Below are 24,977 nucleotides of genomic sequence, written 5' to 3'. Positions count from 1 at the left end.
TTTTTAAACAAAATACGTGACGTATGGTAACTCATTTTCTCAATAAAATATTGTCTCATTTCAAAAGCACAATGTGCATAATTACGCTGACCATATTTTTTCGAGAGAAATACAGGACTTTGCCAAAACTGAACAAAGTTGCCAAATATTGCTGAAATTACGGGAAAGGCAATATGGCGGGAAATGAAGCAGCATTGTAAATTGCGGTGGATATTAAAATGAATTCCATGAGAAAAAGTTTACGAAGACAGATGCGGGAGATTAATCTTGTTTATAGTTGCAATTATAATATAATTTATATGCGTTGAAAAATTTCAATAAAGAATAAAAATTCAAGTAGGCTTCGCGTAAAAACCGTTACTGCCAGAACATTACTGAGAAAAAATAACAATCGATTTTTAACAATCAGCTTCCATAGTCTCTACTGCTGCCATCTGTTATCATTTTAAGGTACTTAGGAACTCATGTAAAGTTTGGCATTGAAACCAGCCGTCGCGCAAGTAAGAAAAGACCCATATCCACCTCCGCTATCAAAACATAGTTCTTCCTCTTTTCGCATTTTAATAATCATTTTATTGATTCATAAATTTTTGTAAGTCAATCTTTACTAAATTTAAAAAAATAAAAGTCATTTAAAAAAATTAGTGATATTCGTGTATCGGGTCCTAAATTTTTATTAATATTTTTGACATTATTCATGTTGTAGAATGTATTAGTGCGCCTCATTTCAGTGAGTGAGTGAGTGCGGTGGTGAAGCTTTGTTCCTTTGTACGCTGTTTAAAACATAGATTTAATTTTAATTTGTTGCAATTAAATTTGACTGCTTTCAAAGTAAATTTTGAGAGGTGAGTAACAAATGCCATTTGATGATTTCATTGCTTTAATAGTACTTTTAGTTTGATCTTGTAAGAAACGTGATCAGTGTGACTGTTTGCCGGCTTTGAATGGTGAAAGCAATTAGGCTTAAGAAATTTTGTATATTTCAGTGATAATTATTTAATTATGTACTATGTGTTTGATTTATAGGAAAAATTTATTTTCAGTGATCGTATAGGAATTTAATTGTTGGAGTTGTGACTATGAATTGGGAATTCTAAGATTGCTGAAATAAGAGTTATTAAAAAAAAAGACTAAATTTGACCTATTGTGTATGATTCTATTTTTATATTTATACCCTATCATGTGTGGAATGATGTTTTGTTGTATTAATCACGAATTCATTTCCACATTCAATTTCAATTTTTTTTATTCACATTAACAAAACTTACATTATACAAAGAAAATCCATTCTAGGGATTGTGTGACCAACTAAAAATTAAGAAATACAGGAGAGACAGAAATCTATGCATAATACAATACATATGGACGCAGACACAATATCACATTTATTTTAATTAAGATGATTGATTTTTTCATTGATATGAGATAAATGGAGCAAATAATCAGTATTAAAATAATGGCAAAAATGGAAGGTGAGATTCATAAATTTTCGAGTGATGTTTTCCTTTTTTTTCGATAGCTGAATTGAAATGGTAATATTAAAAATAGTTTTCTCTCTCAATGTCATTCATGGAGAGCAAAAATTATTTGAAAACCTCTTTTTTAATTCGAATAATGAAGTGCAGTCAAGAATGTCAGATTGCAGATTGTTGTAAAATTTTGGAATAAGAAACGTGAAATTTCTGTTTACTGCTTTATGAATTAGTGTTATTTCTCAACTGCTGGGCTGTCACATCAATCAAACTAGGCTATGAGAATATATATTCATTACCCTTTCATATCTCAAAGCATTTCCACAAATAAATTAGTTTCTTCACCATTGTGGAACATATTTAAATTTTTCAGTCTAAAAATCAAACAAGGGGAAAGATGAAAAACCTTTCTATAATTCCAGAACAAAGGCTTCCAGCTGCAACTGTAAATTATAGGAATTAATATGGAGGATCCCTCTTCGGAACAGATGCAGTATGGTCCGCCACGACTTTGGCGACCTTTTCCTCGCGATAAGTCGCCATAATGGTTCTCTGGGTTGCCGTATTTTTTAACATCTTTCCAGTTTTTCCTGGGTGATACCAGATTTCGCTGGCTTTGCTAAACGGGATTTTTCTTTTGTTCACATTTTTTCAAAAATTCTAAACAGCCGTTGTTCCATTTCCAGCGCGTCTCTTGGATTATTAACTGTTATAGCTTTTGTAATTATTTTACTTTTCACAATCTGAAGGATTTCGTTTGGAACAGGTGCTGTATAATCCAGAGATTGGCGATTTCTGGCGACTTTTTTTTCGGCGCCAAACATGTCAGACGACCCGATCAAAAGTTGCCAAGGCCGTTAGACACTACGGACGCTGAAAAAAAATCGCCAGCATGGAAAACAATAATAAAAACTCGTTAAAATATGGAAAATATTATGAAACATAAAATATAATAGTATATTTAAATAAACAATGGTCCTGCATGTTGTATAAATAAGTATATTCTAGGTATAAAAAAATATAACCCGGACTTTTTCCGGGTATCCAGATTCTTTTAAATAAATAACGAAAATTAAATAAAATAACGAATATTACTAAGAAAAATAAATAAAAAGGATACAGCCTTACCAGTTGACGAAAATGTAATCCAGTTCGTGTAATCCTAACGCTCTGAATGAAAAAAACTAAATGGCTGTTCAAACGGGTACTTCCTTCAAACGTTTGAAAAGACACGCTAAAAACAACTAGCGAAAGGTAATCAGGAATAATCCAAGACAACGGCGCTACTGCACAAAGGGAAAAAAACGCTGTTATCCGTTTGAATCGCTTGCGCTTTAAGCGTCATCTGTAATGGATGGGTAATAGAAGCTTCTAGAAAGTACAATGACAACCCGGCAAAATAAGTGTGGACGCCGATCGGCAGAACTGAGATCGCCGGCATTGGCAACTTACAGCGTCCTCGGCGGTCTGGATTATACAGCACCTGTACCAGTGTATTTATGTACGATAAATAACCAAATTCCGACATGACTCATGTACTCATCACCTGTCCATGTCTGACTTCAATATATCTACATTAATATCTCCAGTATAGATAATGTTTTGATACCTTAAATTGCTAATAATTGATCTGAACTCATTGGTGTAATCCATTCGAGAAAAATCATGCGATCTGTAAATTAAAATTATGCATATATCTAACATTTCACTGTACAAATATAAGCCTTCAGCTCTATTCATATTCAAGGCAGTATTTAAAAATGAATATTTGTTATTTACATATGCAATAACGCTGCCTGATCTATTTCGACATTCAAAAAAAGCTATTATAACCAGAAATATTGTACAGATCAGTTTCATGATCTTTGATTCGAATTTCAGACAGTAATACAATATCAAATGGAACTACTAACCATTCTAAATGTATCAAATTGTTAAAATGTTCACGGGCACTTCTAATATTTACGTGCTGTATATTGAAAGTTTCAGGACTGTTTGAAAAACTCACTAAATCATTGAATGTTTCAAGGCAAGGTGAATTGATACTTACATTATTTATTCCTGGGAATTTTGCTGTTGATTAATTTTATCCAAGTCATTTATGTTATGAATATGATAAAGTTTTTCACCCTGCCTTTTCCTCAGTAAGACCTTGCCGTTTCTCACCCACGCAAAGTCAAAATCGTTATCCTTCTTGAACTTCCAAATGTGATAAAAAAGGTCTTTAAGAGTCTTAGTAAGATGTTCATTTATGAATAGCTTTGAGTCACCATAACATTCATCGATTTCACTTGCATTTAGTCCTTTCTTGCTTCGGCTAGCTTCGATCCATTCATCTCGCATCCCGGAATCTCTAAATCGGACAATAATTGGCCTAATCTTATTTTTGTTTACCGAATTTACCCTATGTAGCTTCATTATATCATTCGGTTTATACACGTGTAAAGTGTAATTTTTACACTAAATTATTAAAAAAGTGCTAATTAATAAATATTGTGTCAATGTCAGCACAAATAAATTTAATTTCCTGCTGGGAATAAGAACTTCGTATTTTTGCAAACTGTAGAAAATTATTCTATAAAATTGAATATCAATACGTTTCAATTGATTTGTGATAAATTTGCTAATGAGGCGCCAAAGTGAAGGAAACATTGAGAGAGGCCAGAAAGTTGCCATTTGTCAGGCGCATGCATTAAGATTAACATATATAGCAAGAAAAGTGTGACAACTTATATATTAACTGACATAATGGTTACCATCAGGGTTGGTAAAAAAACCAAAAAACTGGGTTTTTTTGGTTTAAACCGGTTTTTTGTTTCAAATAGTATTAACATTAAAAACAATGAAATTTCTGAAAAATCATTCAAACTTGTAATAATTAACTGAAATAAAATGTTTATTAATGTAATTAACACTATTCCCATGCTAATTAATCAATAAATATTTCTTACATTTTAACAAAAACCAACTTTTGCAATTTAATTATTTTTTGCTTAACTCAATGGATTACTGTGTGTTTGAAAATTCTTTTAATGTTATTATTAATCATATAATATATAAAGGTTTTTCTCCAGTTACTTCTGCAGTTCTCCAGTTCTCCAGTTAGTTCTCCAGTATACTTAATTAGGAAGCTATTTTGCAAAAAGTAATAAAAATTAGGTGAATATGTCTTTAATGAAGCATAAATAATGCAGATTAATTAACAATGATTTACGATATACAGGGTGATTATAACTAAGGTTCTGATTTCAAAACACTGTAAAAAAAGAACGATTGTCAGGATGACTTGAAAATTGATATGAATATTCCCGAAAAAACTCAATTTTATTTGATAAAGGGAGAAAAATACTTAAAAATGTAAAATTAATGACATCACACAACATGTGGGAAATTTGCTCGCAGAATGGAAACGATAGCCGGTCATGGCAAAATGATACCTTAATTATAGCATTTCACGATTTCATAATTCATGGAAACATCACAAAAAACGAAGTAATTGAACAAATAACTACAACTTACTTAAGAAATGTTAAATATGTTGTCCACCGCGTGTTCTGGCTATGAGGTTGAAAGCACAAAAATTCTTGTTCAACAACAGAATCGGAGTATGCCATGGCCATAATGTGGATGTGCTTGCAATTCAGCTTTATTAAACCAAACGTGCCCCCCCCCCCAATTAATATTCCTGAGGAACTTCTAACATATAGGGAATGTGCTGGACCCCAAAGCAGAATATGCCGAAATGTGCGAAGTACGTCGCAGAACAACCAGTGCTGTTCAAGAACAATCTGGAAGAATTTTAAAAAAAGTGTAGAAAAGCGCTATTATGTATATGTGAATTTTTACTGCAGAACATTTTCAGTCAGCTGAGGGCTCGTTGCAGAACATCGCAAAACATTCTGCTTTGTAGGTGCTGGAGATTGCAATTCACCAAAGTTTGCAATCTGACCACTGTTCATAACATTTTGAGGTGCCCCCACAGCCAGAAGTTGCAAGGGTTAACATGCATCCTGTCAAAATGGGTCTTCAGCAGCTACTTTGCTGGTATTGCAATGTGCATCTTGATAGAAGTTCTATCTACACACTGATGCTGTGAAAGTGCCGAAATGATGTGGTTGCACAAAATAGATTATACTGCTGGCCAAGTACAGCATCATCTACTTGCACATTTTGCACTTTTTCTTTGTGAAAGAAACTTCCATTGCTTCAGGAGTATCCATGCAAATTTTCAAGTCATTCTGATCAGTACATATTGTATAGTTTTGGAATCAAAACTTAAATTATTATCACCCTGTATATAGCTGATTATTTTTCATAAATCTGTTACTACTATACAGTAGAACCTTGATTAACAGTGTGTATGTGAAAGTATAAAAAAACAACTATTGAATATTAAGACTGGGAGATATACAGTAGGAGATGTTACTTCTTATGGGAAAGAAAATGAAAATGTACATGAGGTAATGTAACTACTAATACACTAGTCTTTGTCCTTTAAGGACAGCTGGTGTCTTTATTGGATTATAGGACCATCTGCCCCTAGCATGATGGTGTCACTACTGTTGCTGCTTCTTTGTGAATAGAAAAAGAAACCCTGTGAGATATAATACACCACTACATTTAGATGTGTGATGCACTCCTTATTCATGAATTTGCTTAAGATAGAGCATCGGAATGTAGCCAAAGGTTAAAAAATGTTGTAAAAATGAGAAATTTTGGCTTTTATATATAACTTTAAATGACTAAGATACTTCATATGAAAAATCTATATATATTCTGGCCACTTTTATGAGACTTTTTGAAAAAAACCACTTATAAAATCTTATGTCATTTAAAGATATACCATCAGAATGTACCCCAAGGATATAAAATGTGGTAAAAATGAAGCATTTTGGCTAATAATGAACCAATATGATATTTTTCAAGGCAAAAAAATGATATTTAGGCAACTTTTATTTGATTTTTTGAAAAAAAACAGTGGTTTTTTTTAAGAAAACCACTTGGTTAAAACCAACCCTGCTTGTTCGTTATCTGTGTTTGACATTTTTGGAACTATAATTGTATAATTCCTTTTTTGAAAGAAAATGACAATTGTGGTAAATTGCCAAAAGATATCACATTAAAAAAAGATGAAGACAATGGGAAAATCCAGAAATTGTAGACGACTACCATTAAAGAGCAAGATGTGTGTAACCCGGAGTGCTCTCTTTTGGCTCTTATATCACGGGTTGGAATGAACCTTGAATGAATATTCTTATAAGTTCTTGATAAGAATATTCTCCAGTTATTTGTAATATAGTTACACATAATATCCTTGAGAATATTCTCTGGAAGGACTACTTTCATAAACTACTGGGGAATATTCTTATAGAAAATAATAAGAATTATTTTGAAGTTATTAATAATAGTCCTTCCAGAGAATGTTCTCTAATATTCGCCTCGATGAGAATATTCTTTAGTTACCGAAATCTTTCCAGAGAGTATTATCAAGAATATATGTAATAACATGTATTATAATAAATAATCTTGATAAATAACTTGAGAATAATTGTTATTTTAATTTTTAATATAAATTAAAATATAATTAAAATAAATCTTTTAGAAAAATGTATAGTTTTCACTAAAATCCATGTGGATGAAAAGCCCGTTCTCTTGAACACACATTGGATTTTAGGTACTTCAGGTGCGCCTTGCTTTAGTACGAAGAACATATTCATGCTCTAAAAATTGGGAAAGCTTTTGCTTTCTAATTTGTAAATCACTTATTCTAATGAGCTTGAAAGCTTCTCCCTGGTCAATTTCTCTCCTTCATCTTTGACCCATTGCTTATACACGATATCATTTGCTTCATTTCTTGGAAAATGTAATGAAAGAAGTTCTTTGAACTTCAAGTTTTCACAGTTATTACAAGTCTGGAGCATGCATTTTGCTGAAATATCAGAGCACACAACAAGTGGGAGAAATTCTGATATGTTACTTGGAAGAAAATAGCAAGCATTCAGCAGCAATTGAATGTTTTCATGATATACACATAAACAAAGATTAGCTGGGGGGGGGGGGACGAAGGGAACAAAATTTATTTCGGCCAATTTTGATAGTAGGATATTTCTCTTTGAACTGTTGGTATGTCTCTCCCAGGGTAAAGTATAAATACCGTTTTTGAATTTTTTCCGAATTCTAGAATTCTAATCCAATGTAGTAAATACTAACACAAAATTGACACATTTAAAAAGAAATATGATAAGCACACATGTTGGGGTAAATAGAGAGGCTATGCATACTTAGAATAAGACAACCACAAATATTTTTTATATTCATTGTGTAATATTTTATTATATATAGTTTCTAGTTTTCATATTTTCCTGTTGTGGCTTTTTCAATTGACTTCCAGTATCGGCTATTTCGATAATACAGCGCACTGGTTTGGTATGCACCGGATTAGTGAGTGCCTATTGCATTTATGAAATAGGTGCGAATAAAATGTGGAATTTGTCAATTTTATAAATAAATTAGAAACTTATATTCAACTTTTTCGTAGATTTTGGTATTTTGCACTTTTGAAAGTGAAAATAGCAATTTCGTTTAATACTTGTACTTTGCGTCCTATCCAGCAGTGTGTTTTAAAGGGGGAACCGCTGACTTTGCTTCCTCATGTTTATGTCTGTTATATTTTTGTTTATCCCTTATAATTTTGTTTATTTGCTGTACTTACTTACAGGAATTGATTATTTGATCTGATCCTAACATTAGAGTTCCAGTATGAAGGTAGAGAAAAAAGAAGAAAGTGATGCAGTAACGCTGGATCTATGTAAGTTTTTGCATGTTATCTGAGGACAGACGTAGTAAATTCTAACACAATTGACACATTTAAAAAGAAATATGATAATCACACATGTTAGGGTAAATGGAGGGACTATCCATACTTAGAATTAGAAATGTGAGGTGAGAATATTCTCACCCTATATAATTCCGTAACATCTCTAACATATTTAGAAAATATTCCAAAAGAATATTCTCTTGGATGTAAATATTAGAGAATAAGCAAGAATATTCATTTTTCTTTTAAAAAATTAAATTCTTTTACTCATTTTTTTTATATTATGAAACATAAATCAGTTTTTTCATTGCCTGAAACATTTACAACAAAACAATTTTTGGTATAATCACCCCCAATGACAACTTTTAGTTCGAGAATATTCTCCTGGTCATGATGAGAGGTTTTAAAAGTTTGGTTATATAAAAATTTTAGAAACCTTTAGATTAAAACCTTAAAAAGTTATTTTAAATTAGATACATTTTCAGAAATTAGTTCAAAGAGTAAAACTTAAAGTTGATTGACAAAGGAAGTTATTCTTATACAATCATCTTCATTCTAAGAAGATACAGAACTGTTTTCTTCATACACTTAAATTCTGTATCACTCGCATTTCTTTGCAAGTTGTGCAATTCAGCCATGTTGGTTTCATTTTCTTGCTTTTAAACTTTAATATTGTGGGCTGCAAACTTCAATGTTCCTTTCTTCTTGACGGGGACAGAATATTCTCAAGGATATTCTCGAAGGAATACTTTTATAAATTACTAGAGAATATTTTTATCGAAAATAAGAATTATTCTTAAGTTATTTATAGAAATTATTTATTATAATGCATGTGTTATTACAAATATTCTTGGGAATATTCTCTGGAGAAGGACTATTATAAATAACTTCAGAATAATTCTTATTTTCAATAAGAATATTCCCCAGTAATTTTAAAAAATAGTCCTTCCAAAGAATATTTTCAAGGATATTATATATATTTATATTATAAATAACAGGAGAATATTCTCTTCAAAAATAATAAGAATATTTTCAAGGATATTATAAATAACAGGAGAATATTCTCATCAAGAATAATGAGAATATTCTCAAGTTATTTATAATAGTAGTCCTTCCAGAGCATATTCTCAAATATTCTCAAGTTATTTATAATAGTAGTCCTTCCAGAGCATATTCTCCTAAAGATGATTATTAAGAATTTTACATCTCTACTTAGAATAAGACAACCATAAATATTTTTTATGGGCATTGTATAATATTTTATCATTTATAGTGTCTCTACTTTTCATATTTGCATTTTTAATTGGGTTGGTGTATTTAGAAATATATGACATCCATATTTGTTATGGACATCTTTTTCTCAGCTACCTTGTTGGGTAGACATTTTGCCTGTGGTGGCTTTTGTAATGTTTTTTTAATCATTGTGAGTGACTATCTGCATGAGATCTTCCGGCCAGTTTTTTCTGCTTCGGAAGAAACTGTCCAACCCTGCCCTTAATACAATGAATATATATTTCCTTCATGAGAGAATATGGGAAATGGAAAATCGAGATCCGTACGTGATATCGCAAATTATCACTAAAAAATTGTCAGATGCATGTAAAATTGCCAATATAGCCAAAAAATTGTTAAAATCCAATGAAGTTTTGCCAACAAATGCTAAAATTGCTGAAAAATTGCCAGTGGCAGATTCCGCAAGACGCAGTGGGTGAAAATTTATAATTCATAAAAAAAAACACGTTTGATAAATATGTGAAAAAAATATGTTTATATATGACAAAAATTAATTATGACTATGACATGAATGTCGCTCTCCACTTGTTAATACAAGAATTACAGAAGACTGGATGTTGTGAAGATATTTATTATTTGAGATGTTAATTTTTTAAGGAAGGAAAAAACTCTATATCTGCCTCTACCGGGAGTCGAACCCGGGTCCCTCGATTGCCGGACGAGTGCTCTGTTTTTTCCTTCCTTAAAAAATTAACATCTCAAATAATAAATATCTTCACAACATCCAGTCTTCTGTAATTCTTGTATTAACAAGTGGAGAGCAACATTCATGTCATATATATAGCCCTCTGGTAACTCGTCGTCCATGAGCTATTAGCTGATCGGTTTCACCGTCCATTGCACGGTTCCGTTCGGCATATATACGCTCTAGCGAAGGAAAATCTCTATCTCCTCTGTAGCTTAGTGGTCAGAGCACTCGTCCGGCAATCGAGGGACCCGGGTTCGACTCCCGGTAGAGGCACAGATGAGTTTTTTCCTTCCTTAAAAAATTAACATCTCAAATAATAAATATCTTCACAACATCCAGTCTTCTGTAATTCTTGTAATTATGACTAAGTAATTAAAAAGTCTTAATTCTTGATTTCAACAGTTCAAGTAAGTCTCATTGAAAATAAGAGAGAAAATGGTATTTTATAAAAAAAAAAATGCATCCACAATTATAGAAATGTCCCGTAAGATGCAAGTCATATGGTCACAAAATACATACAAATTCCTGGCCCGCAGAATACCACATATTTGGCCTGTGTACTGAAAAGTTTGAGCACCATTGAACTAGTTAATGAAACTGAGATACATGCCAGTTATCCGGTGTTGAACCTAGGATACGGACAAAGAAAACATTTTTAAAAATTTACGGAATATTGAATGGTAATCTTAAAGAAGTTTCACTGTATTTTGTTTAATTTAGAACTTTGCTGTCATCATGTATAAGACATTTTATCTTGTGCAGTTTGTAGTTTTTTTTAAATGTGCAAAAATGTGAAGTAAATTGTTCTTGTTTTCTCAGATGATTCAGATTTAAATCTGGTAATTGACGCAGCAGGTTTTTCTGCTCATCCACTTACTAATGAAGGTTTTGCTTTCATGTGGGCTGGGGCAAGAGCTACCCATGGTATCCATAAAGGGAAGATATGCTTTGAGACAAAGGTAGGTAGTTTAAAAACAGCTTTGTATCATTCAAGTGTTTCTAGCAATGTATTTGCAGATGACCGTAGACTTGAATTATGTGTTATTTATTCAGGTAGCAGAGTATCTTGATGTTTCTCATCTACCTGTTGATGAACCTAGCCCGCATGTTATTAGAGTTGGTTTCTCTGCTGAGAAATGTACCTCAATGCAACTGGGTGAAGAGCCTCTTTCATATGGTTATGGTGGCACCGGCAAAATATCTACGAATTGTCAGTTCAAGGATTATGGCATGCCATTTGAACAAAATGATGTCATTTTGTCTTTGTTGGTAAAAATGAATTTGTATCTGTAATTTATTATGTTTCAAATAAAAATATAGGAAATAATTTCCATCACAGAGATGGGACAAACATTTTTTCCTAGAGAAAATGTTCGAAAATAATGTTTCTTTTAACTTTTCCAGGTCATAATGACCCCTTTTTATGTTGATACAATCAAAACTATTTGTCCTATCTCTGATTTATATGATGAATAGTTACTACAATGTTTTTACACATTGTTAGTTTATTTTTCTTCAAGTATATTTAAAATGATAATCTCTGGGCATTATTTTTCAGAACATGGATTCAGACCCAATAGAAATCGGATTTGCAAAAAATGGCAGATTTCTTGGTTGGGCATTTAAAGTTAACAAACACCAACTTAAAGGCAATGCACTTTATCCTCATGTGTTGACGAAAAATTGCTCATTTGAAGTAAATTTTGGACAAAAAGTAAGGTCATTTTTCATGAGTTTGGGTTGTAGAATGCATGTAAATGTTTTTTTAATTTTTTCACTTTTTTTAAGATTAATTTTTTTTACTTTAAAACTGCTTTCTCTGAGGTGAGATAAAAGCAATGCATCGACTAGAAAAAGAGAGGCTTTTAAATATGGAGAGGAAAAAAACCTGTTTAATTTTCATGTACTGTCATCTCTTGTAATAAATCCATGGCCTACATAACTTTACCCACAAAAGAAAAAAAGTAATGCTTAATTTGAAGCTGAAACCTTTTAACAATTTTCCATTACTACTTAAACTTTTTTGTTTTGATTATTGATGACCTCTTAGCCAAATCCACACTGATAACAAAACTAAAGGAAACATTGTTTTGCTATCCTTATTTGATGTGTGAACCACTTAATGGCATTGAAGACTATTCTGGAAAGCTGCAGATAAGCAAGGGAGCCGTGGATGGCAAAAGTTTGAGAACTGCTGGGGTAAAGCTTGACGTATGCTCTTTTGAATATAAACTGATAGTGTGTGAGTGAGCAAAACACAGAGTTTAGAAAAACACTGAGAAAACTATGTTGGAAACATTCAATTTTATTTAAATTTTAGTTTGTGAATGAAAATTCTTTGTGGCATAGAAAACATTGCAGCTGCAGTTTTTCTGTGAAACATTTTTTTATGCTTCAGTTATTTTTCTGAGAATGTGGATTATATTAATCTCAAAAGATGTATCTCAAATTCCCTTGAATTTGCCTTTGACACACATTATTTGGTACACACACTGGTACTATCAAAGTGAATTTAAAAAAAAAAATTGTGTCTGAAATTTTGTTTTACTGAAAATAAATTTCTTTAATCCCTTCAGTTATGTATTAAATAAAATATAATTAAAGATATTACGGAAATTAACTGTTTTGATGCAATTTGGATTTCCTGGAAAATTTTTATACCATATCATTTAGACAATAACAGGTCGGTCAAAACATATTTTAAAGGTTTTTGAACATGTTCATTATTTGTTTAGCTAGCTGTTGGCTATGTGTTATTGATTGTTAATATGTCCTTATTTGTATATTTTTGATATGCATTAGTTTTTTTGTAGTATTTCCATCTTTTTGCATATTATAAATTAAAAAAAAAAAAGGAGTTAGAATACTTAAAAAAAAAAAATCACTCTGTGGTATAATGATTATGCTCATTAAAGTGGGTTTAACTTTACTTTTCTTTTAAATTTTAAGTACAGGTGGGCCAATATTAATGTTTGGTTCTCTCTCTCCTTTTTTTTATAGGAGAAACCATATTTCAATTTACCAGATGCATTTCAAGATTACAAATTCATAGGATTAATTCCTCTTGAATCCAAGGAAAGGGGGACAAGAGCTCCAGAAAGACGTGAAGATTGTGAAGTGCGCCATATTACTGTAGTTTTTTTCATGTACAGTGGATCCTGTTCATAACCTCTTTCAAAAAACCGCCATGATAACACATAGCTGAAATACGCTTTGAAATCTTGATGAGTATTAATAAGAGTTAGGCACTTGAAAACGAGTCCTATCAAGTGGAAGATGTTCTAAGTGGGAACGTGTTATAAGCAGGGATCTACTGTAGTTCTAAAAAATTATGAATTATAATGAATTAGCTCTCATACATGTGTTAGTGAGTTTTGTATTACTGGTTTTTTTTAAATTTTTACCTATTTTATAGATGATAATGATGTGTGGTCTCCCTGGTGCCGGAAAAAGTACATGGGCTGCTGAATATGTTTCAAAAAACCCAGAGAAAAAGTATAATGTTTTGGGAACAAACAATATAATTGACAAAATGAAAGTAAGTTCATATTTCTGTTGTGAGTATTTTTTATTCAGTTTATACCACGGAGGCAGAAGCAAGTGTCATTTTGGATAGGTTCCGTTTTAAAGTCATACAAAAAGAATAAATTTGCAAACAGACCGTCTGTAAATCATCCAAAACGATAGTCATCCTCTCTCTCATCATTTAAGTTAGCATTTCAAGTTAATTTTAAAACATTATGGTATTGTATGTTTGTTTATGGCATTATTTATACTATATATATTTTATTATATTATTGTGTTGTATTTTATATTGCTTTTTAGTGTTTTATGAAATTTATTTAGAAATTTGATCATTTTCTAGAATGAATTAAACAATTTTCCGTAGAAACCTACTAAATTATTTTGATGTTGACTGAATCGTAAAACATGTAGAGTGAACCAAGTTATTTTTACAAGGGTGTTCAGTAGTTTTCTTATTATACTGCTCCCTTCTGCTCTGCAAGTTAGACTTGCTAACCATATATAAGCAACAATATAAAGCAACTTGATATTTTGATCTTTTAATAGCTTATTTGCATAATTTTTGTCAATTTTCTCTTTTTTTATAGTTTATGAGGTTTGAAAAAGTCTTAAAATTAATTTTTTGTGCTATAATTGTTTGTAAAATATTTTTTGTTAATATTAACAGATTATAATTGCTTGGATTATTGAGATTCTACTGAACTAAATGACAAGTGCATCATTTGAATCATCTGTTGTACAGATTTTGTCCCATTTGGAGCAGTAGAATTTACTCCCGAGCTCTCTGAAATGGAGGACTTATTTCTCTCTAATCCTGTACTTGAATTTACCATAAATTTCAAATTTTGTGTTCTTGAACAGGTAATGGGATTACCTCGTAAAAGAAACTACCATGGACGTTGGGATGTACTTATTCAAATGGCTACAAAATGCTTGAATAAACTCTTTGATATTGGATCAAAATTGAGGAGGAATTACATCCTTGATCAGGTATGTATTTTTTTTACCGTAGTTAGCCGTAAATGGATATGACTGAACTCATAACGGTGTCTATTAAAGTCTGATGTTTAAAAATGAGTTATTAAATATCCCTAGAGAATATGAGCATACAACCAAAGAAAGAGAAGGATAACTTCCATTGGTTGATACCTTATCTGCCTATAAGACACTTTTTTCAGTGGTTACTATTAGGTAATTTTGTAGGCCCATTTCCATGCTTTATTCAATGAAGGTCTGACCAAGTGACTCTGGACCCATGGTTTAATCACTGTTCTTACTTCAGCTGTTGAAAACATAAATTTATACAAATACAACACCACAACAGGCAAATTGCCCAACGAGGTGGCTGACTTAAGAACATCATGGATCCCCGAGCCCTTTTTTTTTTTTTTTTACCCTACCTACGAGCCCTACCTACTACTGCTACACCACACATGCACCCCGCGGAACCCCCAACGAATCGGTACATGCGGGAATGTGCGTGTACGTGTAGTGAAACCTGACGTGAAGTTTTTTTTTTTGTTTCTCTGTAATGCTTGTTATGTGTAGTGCTGTCATCTGCCACCAGTTTTTCAAACTATGAGTGAAGTGTTATGATTGAATGATTTTTCGTTGTAGGACTGTTGCTCTCTGTGGCGAGACTTTTTAACGGGGAGATCGGCTCGCATTTGCGCCTTGAAGTTGGGAACCACAGAAAACCAACTTCAGCCGACCAAAAAAAAAAAAAAAAAAATCAAGCATATTGGGATAAATTGAAAATAGCTAAATAAATAATAATCAATCCAATACAGTACAGTATACGAAGTTGTAAAACTACTTTTTCAAAGTCGCGAGATCATGATAGACTGAAAAGAAGAAAGGGGGAAAAAGTTGGGAGGTTTTCCTCTCTGCTTTTTCTTCTTGGAACTAAAAGAATGCATCCCAGAGGACGTGTGAACCAAATTTTTATACGTTCTTTTCCAAAATTTCAGGTATTTGATGCACTATAGCATCTGTGATATATATCCTACATCCATATTTTTTATTGGTATCTTTTTTCAGCCACCTTTTTCATGGTATTTCGTCTGTTGTGGTATTTGTAAAATTAAATGTCATATCCTTAAAATATTGTAAATAGATCTTTTAATCTTTTTTTTATACTTTGTGTTGCATACTTTGTCATATTATCATATCTGTATTATTTATTTTTAAAAGATAAGTCTGTCATGGTCCAGTTCGTAGGGGGTCATTCAAGTATTATGTCAGCATCGAGCGGGTTTCGGATTTGCTGACTTTTGAGGACAACGGGGGAGGGGGGGGTTTGAAGGTTACTTACGTCAACCACCCTTTTTGAAGATATGAAATATTCTAAGCTGCTGACGGGGGGGGGGGGGGTCAAAAATGGCTAAAAATCTGCTTACGTAATACTTGAATGGCCCCTTATGCATAAAATGGCTGAAATTGCCTTTTGGCAATTGAGCTTAGGCCATGTCCAGTTTGAAAGGAAGAAGGGCATTTACAGAGATCCATTGTTTTTAGACACTACCGAGCTAGTCATCCTATACTGTAACCATGTAAAGATATATACAGTATTCACGTTTGAACTATGATGCAGTGTAAACAATTTTTTTAACATCTTAAGAAAACAGTACAGATGCTAATGCAAGAGTGTTTGAGACTAAAAAGCACATGGGTAGCTTTAAGTTTTGTAATGAAACAAGTTCTGCCAATTGAAATTTCAAATATTTTTTGTTGAATTTTTTTTTTGATTGCTGATGTGTAAAGGAAAAAGCATGTTCCTGAAAGCCTTTTTTTGGGACATGGTATTTATTAGTAAAATATCTAGGACATCTGACTAACCTATTCTTGGCAACTTAACTACGATTTTTGGTTATCTTTGGTTCCCTCCTCTTACCTTGCATAATCGAAGTTCTACTATACTTATGATGTATCTGTATACGTGTTATAATTTTTTTTTAAATTTTGCATGTGTAAAATTAGGTATTTTCCTTTTTGAGTAAATTTTATTTGGCATCGCGTTTTATAGACAAATGTGTACCCATCTGCTCAAAGACGAAAAATGAAAAATTTTGATGGCTTCATACGTAAAGCTGTTGTGGTAGTGCCTACAGATGAAGAATTCAAACGCAGATGCGACAAAAGAGAGAAGGTAGAAGGAAAAGAAGTTCCTGATAGTGCCGTTCTAGAAATGAAAGGTAATATTCCCATGCAATTTTCTTTCTTACACATTTGTGTTTTATAAATTCTCTAATAGTCATGAATCATGTACTGTAGGGCTTGACAAATCATGTAAAAATTTTAGTGCTAGTGAAGTTTCTTAGGAGCCAAGCATATTTTTAATCAAGAAAGATTGTTCAGTCTTTTTTTTATGATTTTTCTGGGAGTTGTACCATTTCATGATTTTTGATATCTTCCAATCATGATTGTTGTTAACACGTTCCTGTATAGATATGTTAAATAACAAAACACTTATGTAGATTAAAGGGTTTTATATTTGGAATTATAATTACTGAGAAAAAATATCTATTTTGATATTTTAAATTTTCTGATCTGCCCAAAATTTTATTCCATATAAAAATTCTCATGCAGCATCTGTTAATGCACTAATTAAACTCACTTATTTTCTCCTAAAAATTTCTTAGCTCAGGTTCTATAAATTCAGAGAGTATTTTCAACCAAAGCAGACCTGACAGGACTTGATACCCAAAACATTTGTTTTGCACGTTTAAATACAGCTCCAATTGAGAAACCATTGCATTATAAATGCTAGTAAATATACCATATCATTGTGCAAAAGTAAGAATAACTAAGTTTGGCTAAGGATAAGAAACAGGAGTTTCTTAAACATCATATACAAGCTAGCATTGTCAAATTAAATAATATTTTAATCCTACAATTTAGTATTTTGATTGCTAGATATATTTCAATGTTATGCACAATAAGAGTATCTTTTTAAGAATCTGTGATTATCTAGAAAATTTAATAACAGAAGTCAATATTATATATATGATGTAATAAACGGTTTTAAACACTCATCTGTTGTAAAAAGAGTATAGCAGATGGTTTATATCAATGCACTTATATAAGTAGTTAATGAAATTTTGGAAGGTCAAGAATCATCTTAAATAAGAGAATGTCAAATCATTCCATGCTTTTCCCTTTAGTGTTTATGCTATGCTTTATTCAAATTGTTTATTTTATAAGAAAAAAAACATACTGTCCAAAATGATTCTGTAGAGTTCAAAAATATTTTACAATCATATTAAATATTTATTCTTTGTCACTAAAAATTACATTCTAGTCACTTTAAAAATTACATGCAGTTAATGTGTGTATTTCCAGTGGGAATTCCTATATTGAAAAGCAATATTTGAGGTTTTTGACAGTCAGTTTGACAAAGGTTTTCTGACGTGACAGTTGTTGTAAACTGCAGTTTAAACTGTCAAAAACTGCTGTTGCGTCAAAAATCTGCCAACCCTGTATTTAAGCAGTGAATTTAAATAAATTCAATATTTAAAAAAATTGTGTAATATGGCAATAAATGTTAAAATATGCAAGATGAATATTCATCATTTAAGGTCATAATTATCATAATATAGAGTTGGGAGATAATTTTAATACTTGATCTCAGTAACAAATAAAAATTCAAATAAGCTTTGTTGAAAATATGGGAAATAAAGGGATGTTTTTGTGAAAAACATGATTGAAATATTGAATATGAATTATAATGTAATTAATTTCATTTTTTGAAAAAAATCATCAACCACGATATGAATGTCGTTGAATTTCTAAATTTTGCTTGAAAAAGCCTTAAATTTTTTTTTTACTTTCAAAGAGTAACAAGTAGTTTTTACTTTCATCTTCAATGTAACCATGTGACACGATTTGAAAAAAATATTTTAAAGATAAACAGTTTGAAGCATATGAAAGAGAAGGTTTCAAAGGTTTTTTTCTATATACTACAAAAGTTTTGCATGCATGCATACACACACACACTTTTAATGACATGGGAGGATGTCAAGCCTATGTAGCATTTCTTGCTATGTAATTTGTAATGGGCGTTACAAAAAATGAAAGTAATGAAATGAATAGAGGTTAAACTTTTAAACAGAACTTTTAAACTTTCTCTTTTGAATGCTTAAAACTTTTTATCTCTATCTTTAACACACAGCGTCGTTTTTTAAATATTTTTTCTAAACAGGTCGGAACTTCTGGACTGCATAGAATTTTATGCAAGCACAGATATGAAAAATTAATAAAATTCACAAACTCTCAATTTGTTTGGTGGCAGCAGTCCAACAGAAATAAAATCAATAAATTATAAAAAAAGTTCTTTTACTTCTATTCTTTGTAACACCGATGTTACAAATAACATGGCAAGAAATGCTATGTAGGTTTGACATACTCTGCTTCACCAAAAGTGTGCATGTTGGAATTTTGTAGTGAATAGAAAAAAAACAAACATTCTCTTTCATATGCTCTTCATGGCATTTGCCTCTATCTTCAATAGATTTTTTAAAATATTTTTTTTCAAATCATGTCTGGACTTCTGGACCATCCTCTATTTTGTGACAGCCTTACACATGGATGGGAACTCCCACCAAACCGCTCAAGAACAACACATAGCGTGCGTGTAGACGCACCCTTATTTTTTTATTTTGATCTAAAACTAAATATCAGAATGAGAATCACGATTGTTGATTTTATAGTCTTATATCATGTTTTTTTAACATATATGTCAATTGTAAAACCAGTATTGGCACATAAAGTTTTCTGATTTCATGGCAGTGTGCCTTTTGACGTAGGTAAATGATATTAAGTCGTAGAAAGGTCAAAATATTATTTAGGACCCTTTTCTGTGAGATTGAAATCATTCTTGGCTTCTAAGAAATTTAGCTGGCACATAAATATTTTATTTATTTATGCCTTATTATATGTATTTTATGCTTTATTGGATAATTCTTACTGTCTCATTTAATATTTCAAATTGCACAAGTACTGGTTCTTCAGCAATTTTGTTGATTGTAACTAAAATATTGTGCAAATATAAACATTTGCTGTTATAACTACTTTTAGTTTCAATTTAGACTGAAAGATTTAAAACATGCAAACATGACAAATAGAACCCTTAGGCTTCATCTACATAAGCTCATAAGCTCACTGACCACTGTTTGTTGTAGTTTTGCTTCGCAAATTTGTCATGTGCTACCCATTTTTTCTCCCCCCTTAACACACACAATCTAGTTTTAACTTCAGCAATATCAATACAAAATCAATGAGATGCAATGCAATGCTCATTTGTTGAATCCATTGTTGCTGGGTCCTCCCAAGTTTGGCATCTGTCTAGTGCAGTGGTTCTCAATCTTTGGAAAACCTCAACCAGGCTCATTTCTTTTAGGTGAGTGGAATGCCCAGTGATGCACAAGCCTAATGGGGAAATTAATGGGTAAAAAGGAATAACTATTCACTGCATGGTTTGACTGATGTCGGTCTGGCAGTAGAGATGCTGGTTTGGTGTGCCTTGCTTGGCTTGCAATGAAATATTTTGTGATAGCTGTACACATGGATGGGAAATCCCAACAAACCACTGAAGGACTATGAATAGCATAGCTGCCAAGTCTCCTGAATTTTAGCTTCATCTCCCGAAAAGTTCTTGAATCTCCGAAATTTTTATGAAAATCACAAAAAATCCGTACTTGTCCCTAAAGAATCCCCACTTCTAAAAACAATCCCTAAAGAATTTCGTGTGGGTTTTTTGCTCCTGTTTTTTTTTCCTCTTTCGAAATGATGCCACACGTTGTAAATGGGGGAATAGTGGGAAATTCCTTTTTTATATAAGGAAGTTTTACAAACCCTCTGGTAACAAGAAAAGGTGTTTGTCTTATCGTGCAGGGAAATAGCTTAGCAGCCAATAGTCCTGGATAATAATTGAAGATTATAGTGGCGCGCATGTGGTCAAAACTTCCTCTTTTGTTGAAGTTACATATGTGTGATAGCAAAACATGAATACTAATAAGAAAAAAAATATTCAATTTTGAAGATATTTATGCTCGAATGAATTTCTTTTCATCAAACGTTGCAGAAAAGTACAGACTTTTTTTTTTTGCACAAGTTGTGTTACAGACATAAACATCGGTCATGGTGGAAAGTCTGACATCATCATGCATGTGAAATAAAAAAAAAAACATCAAGCGTCACAAAAAGTCAGTGTTCTTCAAAAATTGACCCTTTTTTTCCTTCACCATTGAAGTTTCGGTCTGTAATTTCACTTGTTTTTTACGTAGGGATTTTATTCCCAAGGGTTTAACTTCCATGTGTGTAAAATCTATTTTATTTGACTTCAATTTTTGAGTAGGGATTTTATTTTCTACGTTCTAACTTTAATGAGTGGAAAATCCCTATTTTATTTGGAAAAATCCCTTTTGTATTTATTAGGGCGTGGTTTTAGTATAAAATACGGGTCTGCTCACAAATCACCCTAATTTTCATCTTCAAAAGTTGGCAGCTATGGAATAGTGGGAGCGTGTAGGTTCACCCTTATTTTTTATTTCCATATAAAACTAAATAACAGAATGAGAATCATTATTGTTGATTTTTTAGTTTGTTATATAATGCGCTTGTACATGTATGTATTTAGTGCTTTTTATTACTATGTTTTTACTGTCACGTTGATTTGAATTGCACAAGTACTGGTTCTTCAGTATTTTTGCTGATTGTAACTAAAATATTCTGCAGAAAAAAAACCCATTTTGCTGTTATAACTACTTTTAGTTTAAATTTAAACTGGGAGCTTTGAAACATGCAAACAATCTTTAATTTTCATCTATAACTATATATATCAGAATGAGAATCATGTTGGTGTTTATTTTCTAGTGTTATATCATGATTTGTACATATATGAATTTTATGCTTTATTCTTACTGTCTCTGTGAATATTTTAAACTGTGCAAGAGTACTGGTTCTACAACGTTTTTGCTGATTGTAACTTAAATATTATGCAAAAATATAAATAAAATGCTGTAACTGTTATAACTGCTTAATTTAGACGGATTTAAAGCTGATATATATATACACTTTGAAAATTTCAATAATTTAAGCATGCTGATAGCTATATACAGTGGAACCCTCCCTAATGGACACTTCCCATTAACGGACACTTTTCTGATCCCTGGTCCCATGGAATAGGGCTTTAATGTACTTCACTCTTCGTTAGCAGACACTCTTGGTAGCGGAAAGTAAAATCGAGCAAACTCTAATTAATTATTGGTCGTAAACCAAGAATTTATCATACTCAATGAAGATTATGTTTTAATTCCAAGCTTGTATTGGTAAATATGATAAAACTTCAATTTATTACTTAATTTATTGAACATGATTATAGCCCCAGGATGGTGAATTTGAATGAAATTACTAATACAACGCCACAACAGGCAAAATGCCCAACGAGGTAGCTGAGAAAAAGATGTCCATAACAAATATGATGTCATATATTTCAAAAATACAGTAACCTAATTAAAAATGCAATTATAAAAAATAAAAATACATGATAAAAATAATATACAATGCCCATAAAAATAAATGTTGGTTTTGCTTGTTGATACATGTACAGACAGTCAACATTATAAGACTGATAATGCTGTTATGAATGTTTTATCTTCTCACTTATTTTAACTTAATTTTTATTTCAAAATATGTGTAGTACACATATCATGAATGGGAAAAATTAATTCACTAAGCCAATTATTTTGACCTTTTTCTTCACTATGCCAATTAAGAGAAGAAAGGTTATAAATGTTTCCATATTTATTTCTGAATTCTGCATAATCGCCGGTAGAAGTGATAAATGTAGCGAAATTTAATAAAACTTTAGCAACCAATGTTTCATTTCCACATTAACATAGCTTAACATTAAAATGTATTGGAATCAGTTATAACCGAAGAGCCAAACGTCGTATAAATGTGTGAAAGATGTATGAACAGGGTTCCACTGTTTATCATATTTACCCATTAGCGGACAAAATATTTGGTCCCATGGGTGTCTGTTATTGAGAGGTTCTACTGTATAAATAATAAATGTGAGGTTGAATAGTGAGCGCGTGCCCAAAAGTTTGTCAGTAAAATGTAATAGTCTATGCTCGTTATAACAACCCTTATCGTTCCATTTAAAACAAATGTTATATTGTGGTCATTATATTGAATGATAAAAAATTACCTTAAAATAATTCTGTATTTGGAGGAATGAGAAAAATCATTAATTTTGTTATGATGTAAGCAGTTGCAATAAAAATGTATATAAAGTGTTAGAAAATAAAATATTTGTAAACAATTGCATGCAAGCACTTATGTACATGCTAAGGTCCAAGTGCATCACGTTACACTTATTTCAAACAGCCATGTTGGTAGACAAGAAAGTTGATTTTCAGCAAGAAAACACAAGTTGACTTGACTGTATATCTCCCATTTTCTGAAGGAAAGGAAAGTAATTAGCTATGAACGTCTATTGGATAAATATCCTGGAAATCATGTTATTAGAAATGGTTCTTTTGTACACTATAAATGGCCTTATGTTGTAGTCAGAACGTTTCATACTCTTTCTCCTCAATGTGAATTGAGGTAGGGACCTCAGGAAATGGAGGCAAGAGTCACACACAGGTATACTGTTTTTATCAGGCATGCCATTGTAGCTTTGCTATTACAGGCGGATCATATATATATCAAAAGTAAAGGCATATAGACACACTTAAGGGTCATTCAAGTATTGTGTCAGCTGAGTTTTAGCTATTTTTGACCCCATCCTCGCCCTTGTCAGCAGAAGTCAGAAAAACTCTGACCCCCATCAGCTCGGCCTCCTAACACATATTGGTGTCAGGGATGCATGTGGGGGAGCCAGCAAACGATTAAAAATTTATTTTCGATGCAATAAATATTTAAAGAAAATTAGAATATATTGGAAGAAAATGTCTTTGTTAGGGATCAGATTTTAAGCCATAGTTGAAAGCGTTATGAAAGTAACAATATACAGTGAAACGCCTATACATCTATCAAGGTTGGACAAATCCCAGGTGCCGGGTCGCCATGGTGGCTAGAAAATTGGTATTGGTGTCTAAAATTTTCTAAATGTGGTTGCTAAATTGAAGTCTGAGAGGGGGGACACAAAACTTTTCGCTATCATTACGCTACATCTTTTAACATAAGAAAAGTGACAGAAAACATTAAGACCATTTTTCTTAAGCAAAATACCATGCTTGGCTTTTGAAAAATTAGGCTGGGACCTAAATATTTTTTTTGATTTGTCAAGGCCTGACATAAATAACTGTAACTCATGTTATTGATGGTATATACAAACACTGTAAAATATATTAGACCAGTGAGTAATATATAATTATCTAGTTTTAATTATCTAGCATTACTTTTATAGTTTTAGGGGTATCTCCTTATATAGGATTTTCACTTTATACCTAATTTGGAATTATTAAATTACTTGATTGAGTGACTTTTATTCGCACAAGTAGCTGCTCAGCCAGGACTTTTCCAGGTTGTAGTGTATTATTGTGCAACATAATATTTTGCTGTTATAACTACTCTTGGCTGTTTTTTTCTATGCTGAGAGATTTAAAACATGCACACATATAGTGTAACTGAAATTGGCAGTTGAATCAAACTATATATGAAGTTTTTGTTTAAAATCTCTAGCAGTATATTAAGAATAACCATTTTTCCCTTTAGTGCATCTATGGATAGTATGCTAAAAAAATATTGTATTCATGTATTTTTTGTCACTGTAGCAAATTTCAAATTACCAGAAGTGTGTGATGTTTTCAACGAAGTGATTTTCACTGAATTACCAAAGGAAAAGGCAGAAGAATTAGTCCGAAAATATAACGAGGAAGGAATAGGAGCTGTTGGTCCGCCAGGAAAAAGATTTCGCACTAATGATCAACAGTCCAGAGGTAGAGGAGGAAGAAATTCCAGTTAGTTGACTTTTTGTCATGAATTTCATTAAAATTTCTAATTGTTTAAATACATACATTAGAACCTTGTTATAACTAATAGGGGCTGAATGTTGGGTGTTATAATGAAAGCCTGGTTTATAACATAATTGTTATAAGAGTGTAAAATGTTACTAATATAATGTTCAATCAATATAATCAATATAATGATGTTAAAATACATCAATGAAATT

General features: G+C 31.8%; 1 protein-coding gene across 2 annotated transcripts in view; it reads left to right on the top strand.

Annotated features, from left to right (window-relative positions):
* The first annotated feature begins 716 nt into the window (after positions 1-716).
* Positions 717-24,977, top strand: part of LOC149072370 (uncharacterized) — a 38,278-nt gene continuing 14,017 nt past the window's right edge. Inside the window, exons 1-10 of one of the 2 annotated variants that reach the window (XM_089247079.1) lie at positions 717-845; positions 8,191-8,280; positions 11,090-11,233; positions 11,328-11,539; positions 11,829-11,984; positions 13,271-13,387; positions 13,686-13,808; positions 14,657-14,785; positions 16,821-16,989; positions 24,580-24,765. In XM_089247079.1, coding sequence (XP_089103205.1) covers positions 8,232-8,280; positions 11,090-11,233; positions 11,328-11,539; positions 11,829-11,984; positions 13,271-13,387; positions 13,686-13,808; positions 14,657-14,785; positions 16,821-16,989; positions 24,580-24,765 — 1,285 coding nt within the window. In that variant the 5' untranslated portion in view covers positions 717-845; positions 8,191-8,231. The remainder of the gene's footprint in view (positions 846-8,190; positions 8,281-11,089; positions 11,234-11,327; positions 11,540-11,828; positions 11,985-13,270; positions 13,388-13,685; positions 13,809-14,656; positions 14,786-16,820; positions 16,990-24,579; positions 24,766-24,977) is intronic. The other variant, XM_089247080.1, reaches the window with a different exon arrangement.

This window comes from Pholcus phalangioides, unplaced genomic scaffold (genome assembly GCF_987345545.1).
Source record: "Pholcus phalangioides strain wild (caught in Gottingen) unplaced genomic scaffold, Ppha-v1.0 ptg000017l_1, whole genome shotgun sequence".
Classification (NCBI taxonomy): Eukaryota; Metazoa; Arthropoda; class Arachnida; order Araneae; family Pholcidae; genus Pholcus; species Pholcus phalangioides.
This window is presented reverse-complemented; position numbering and strand designations above follow the sequence as displayed.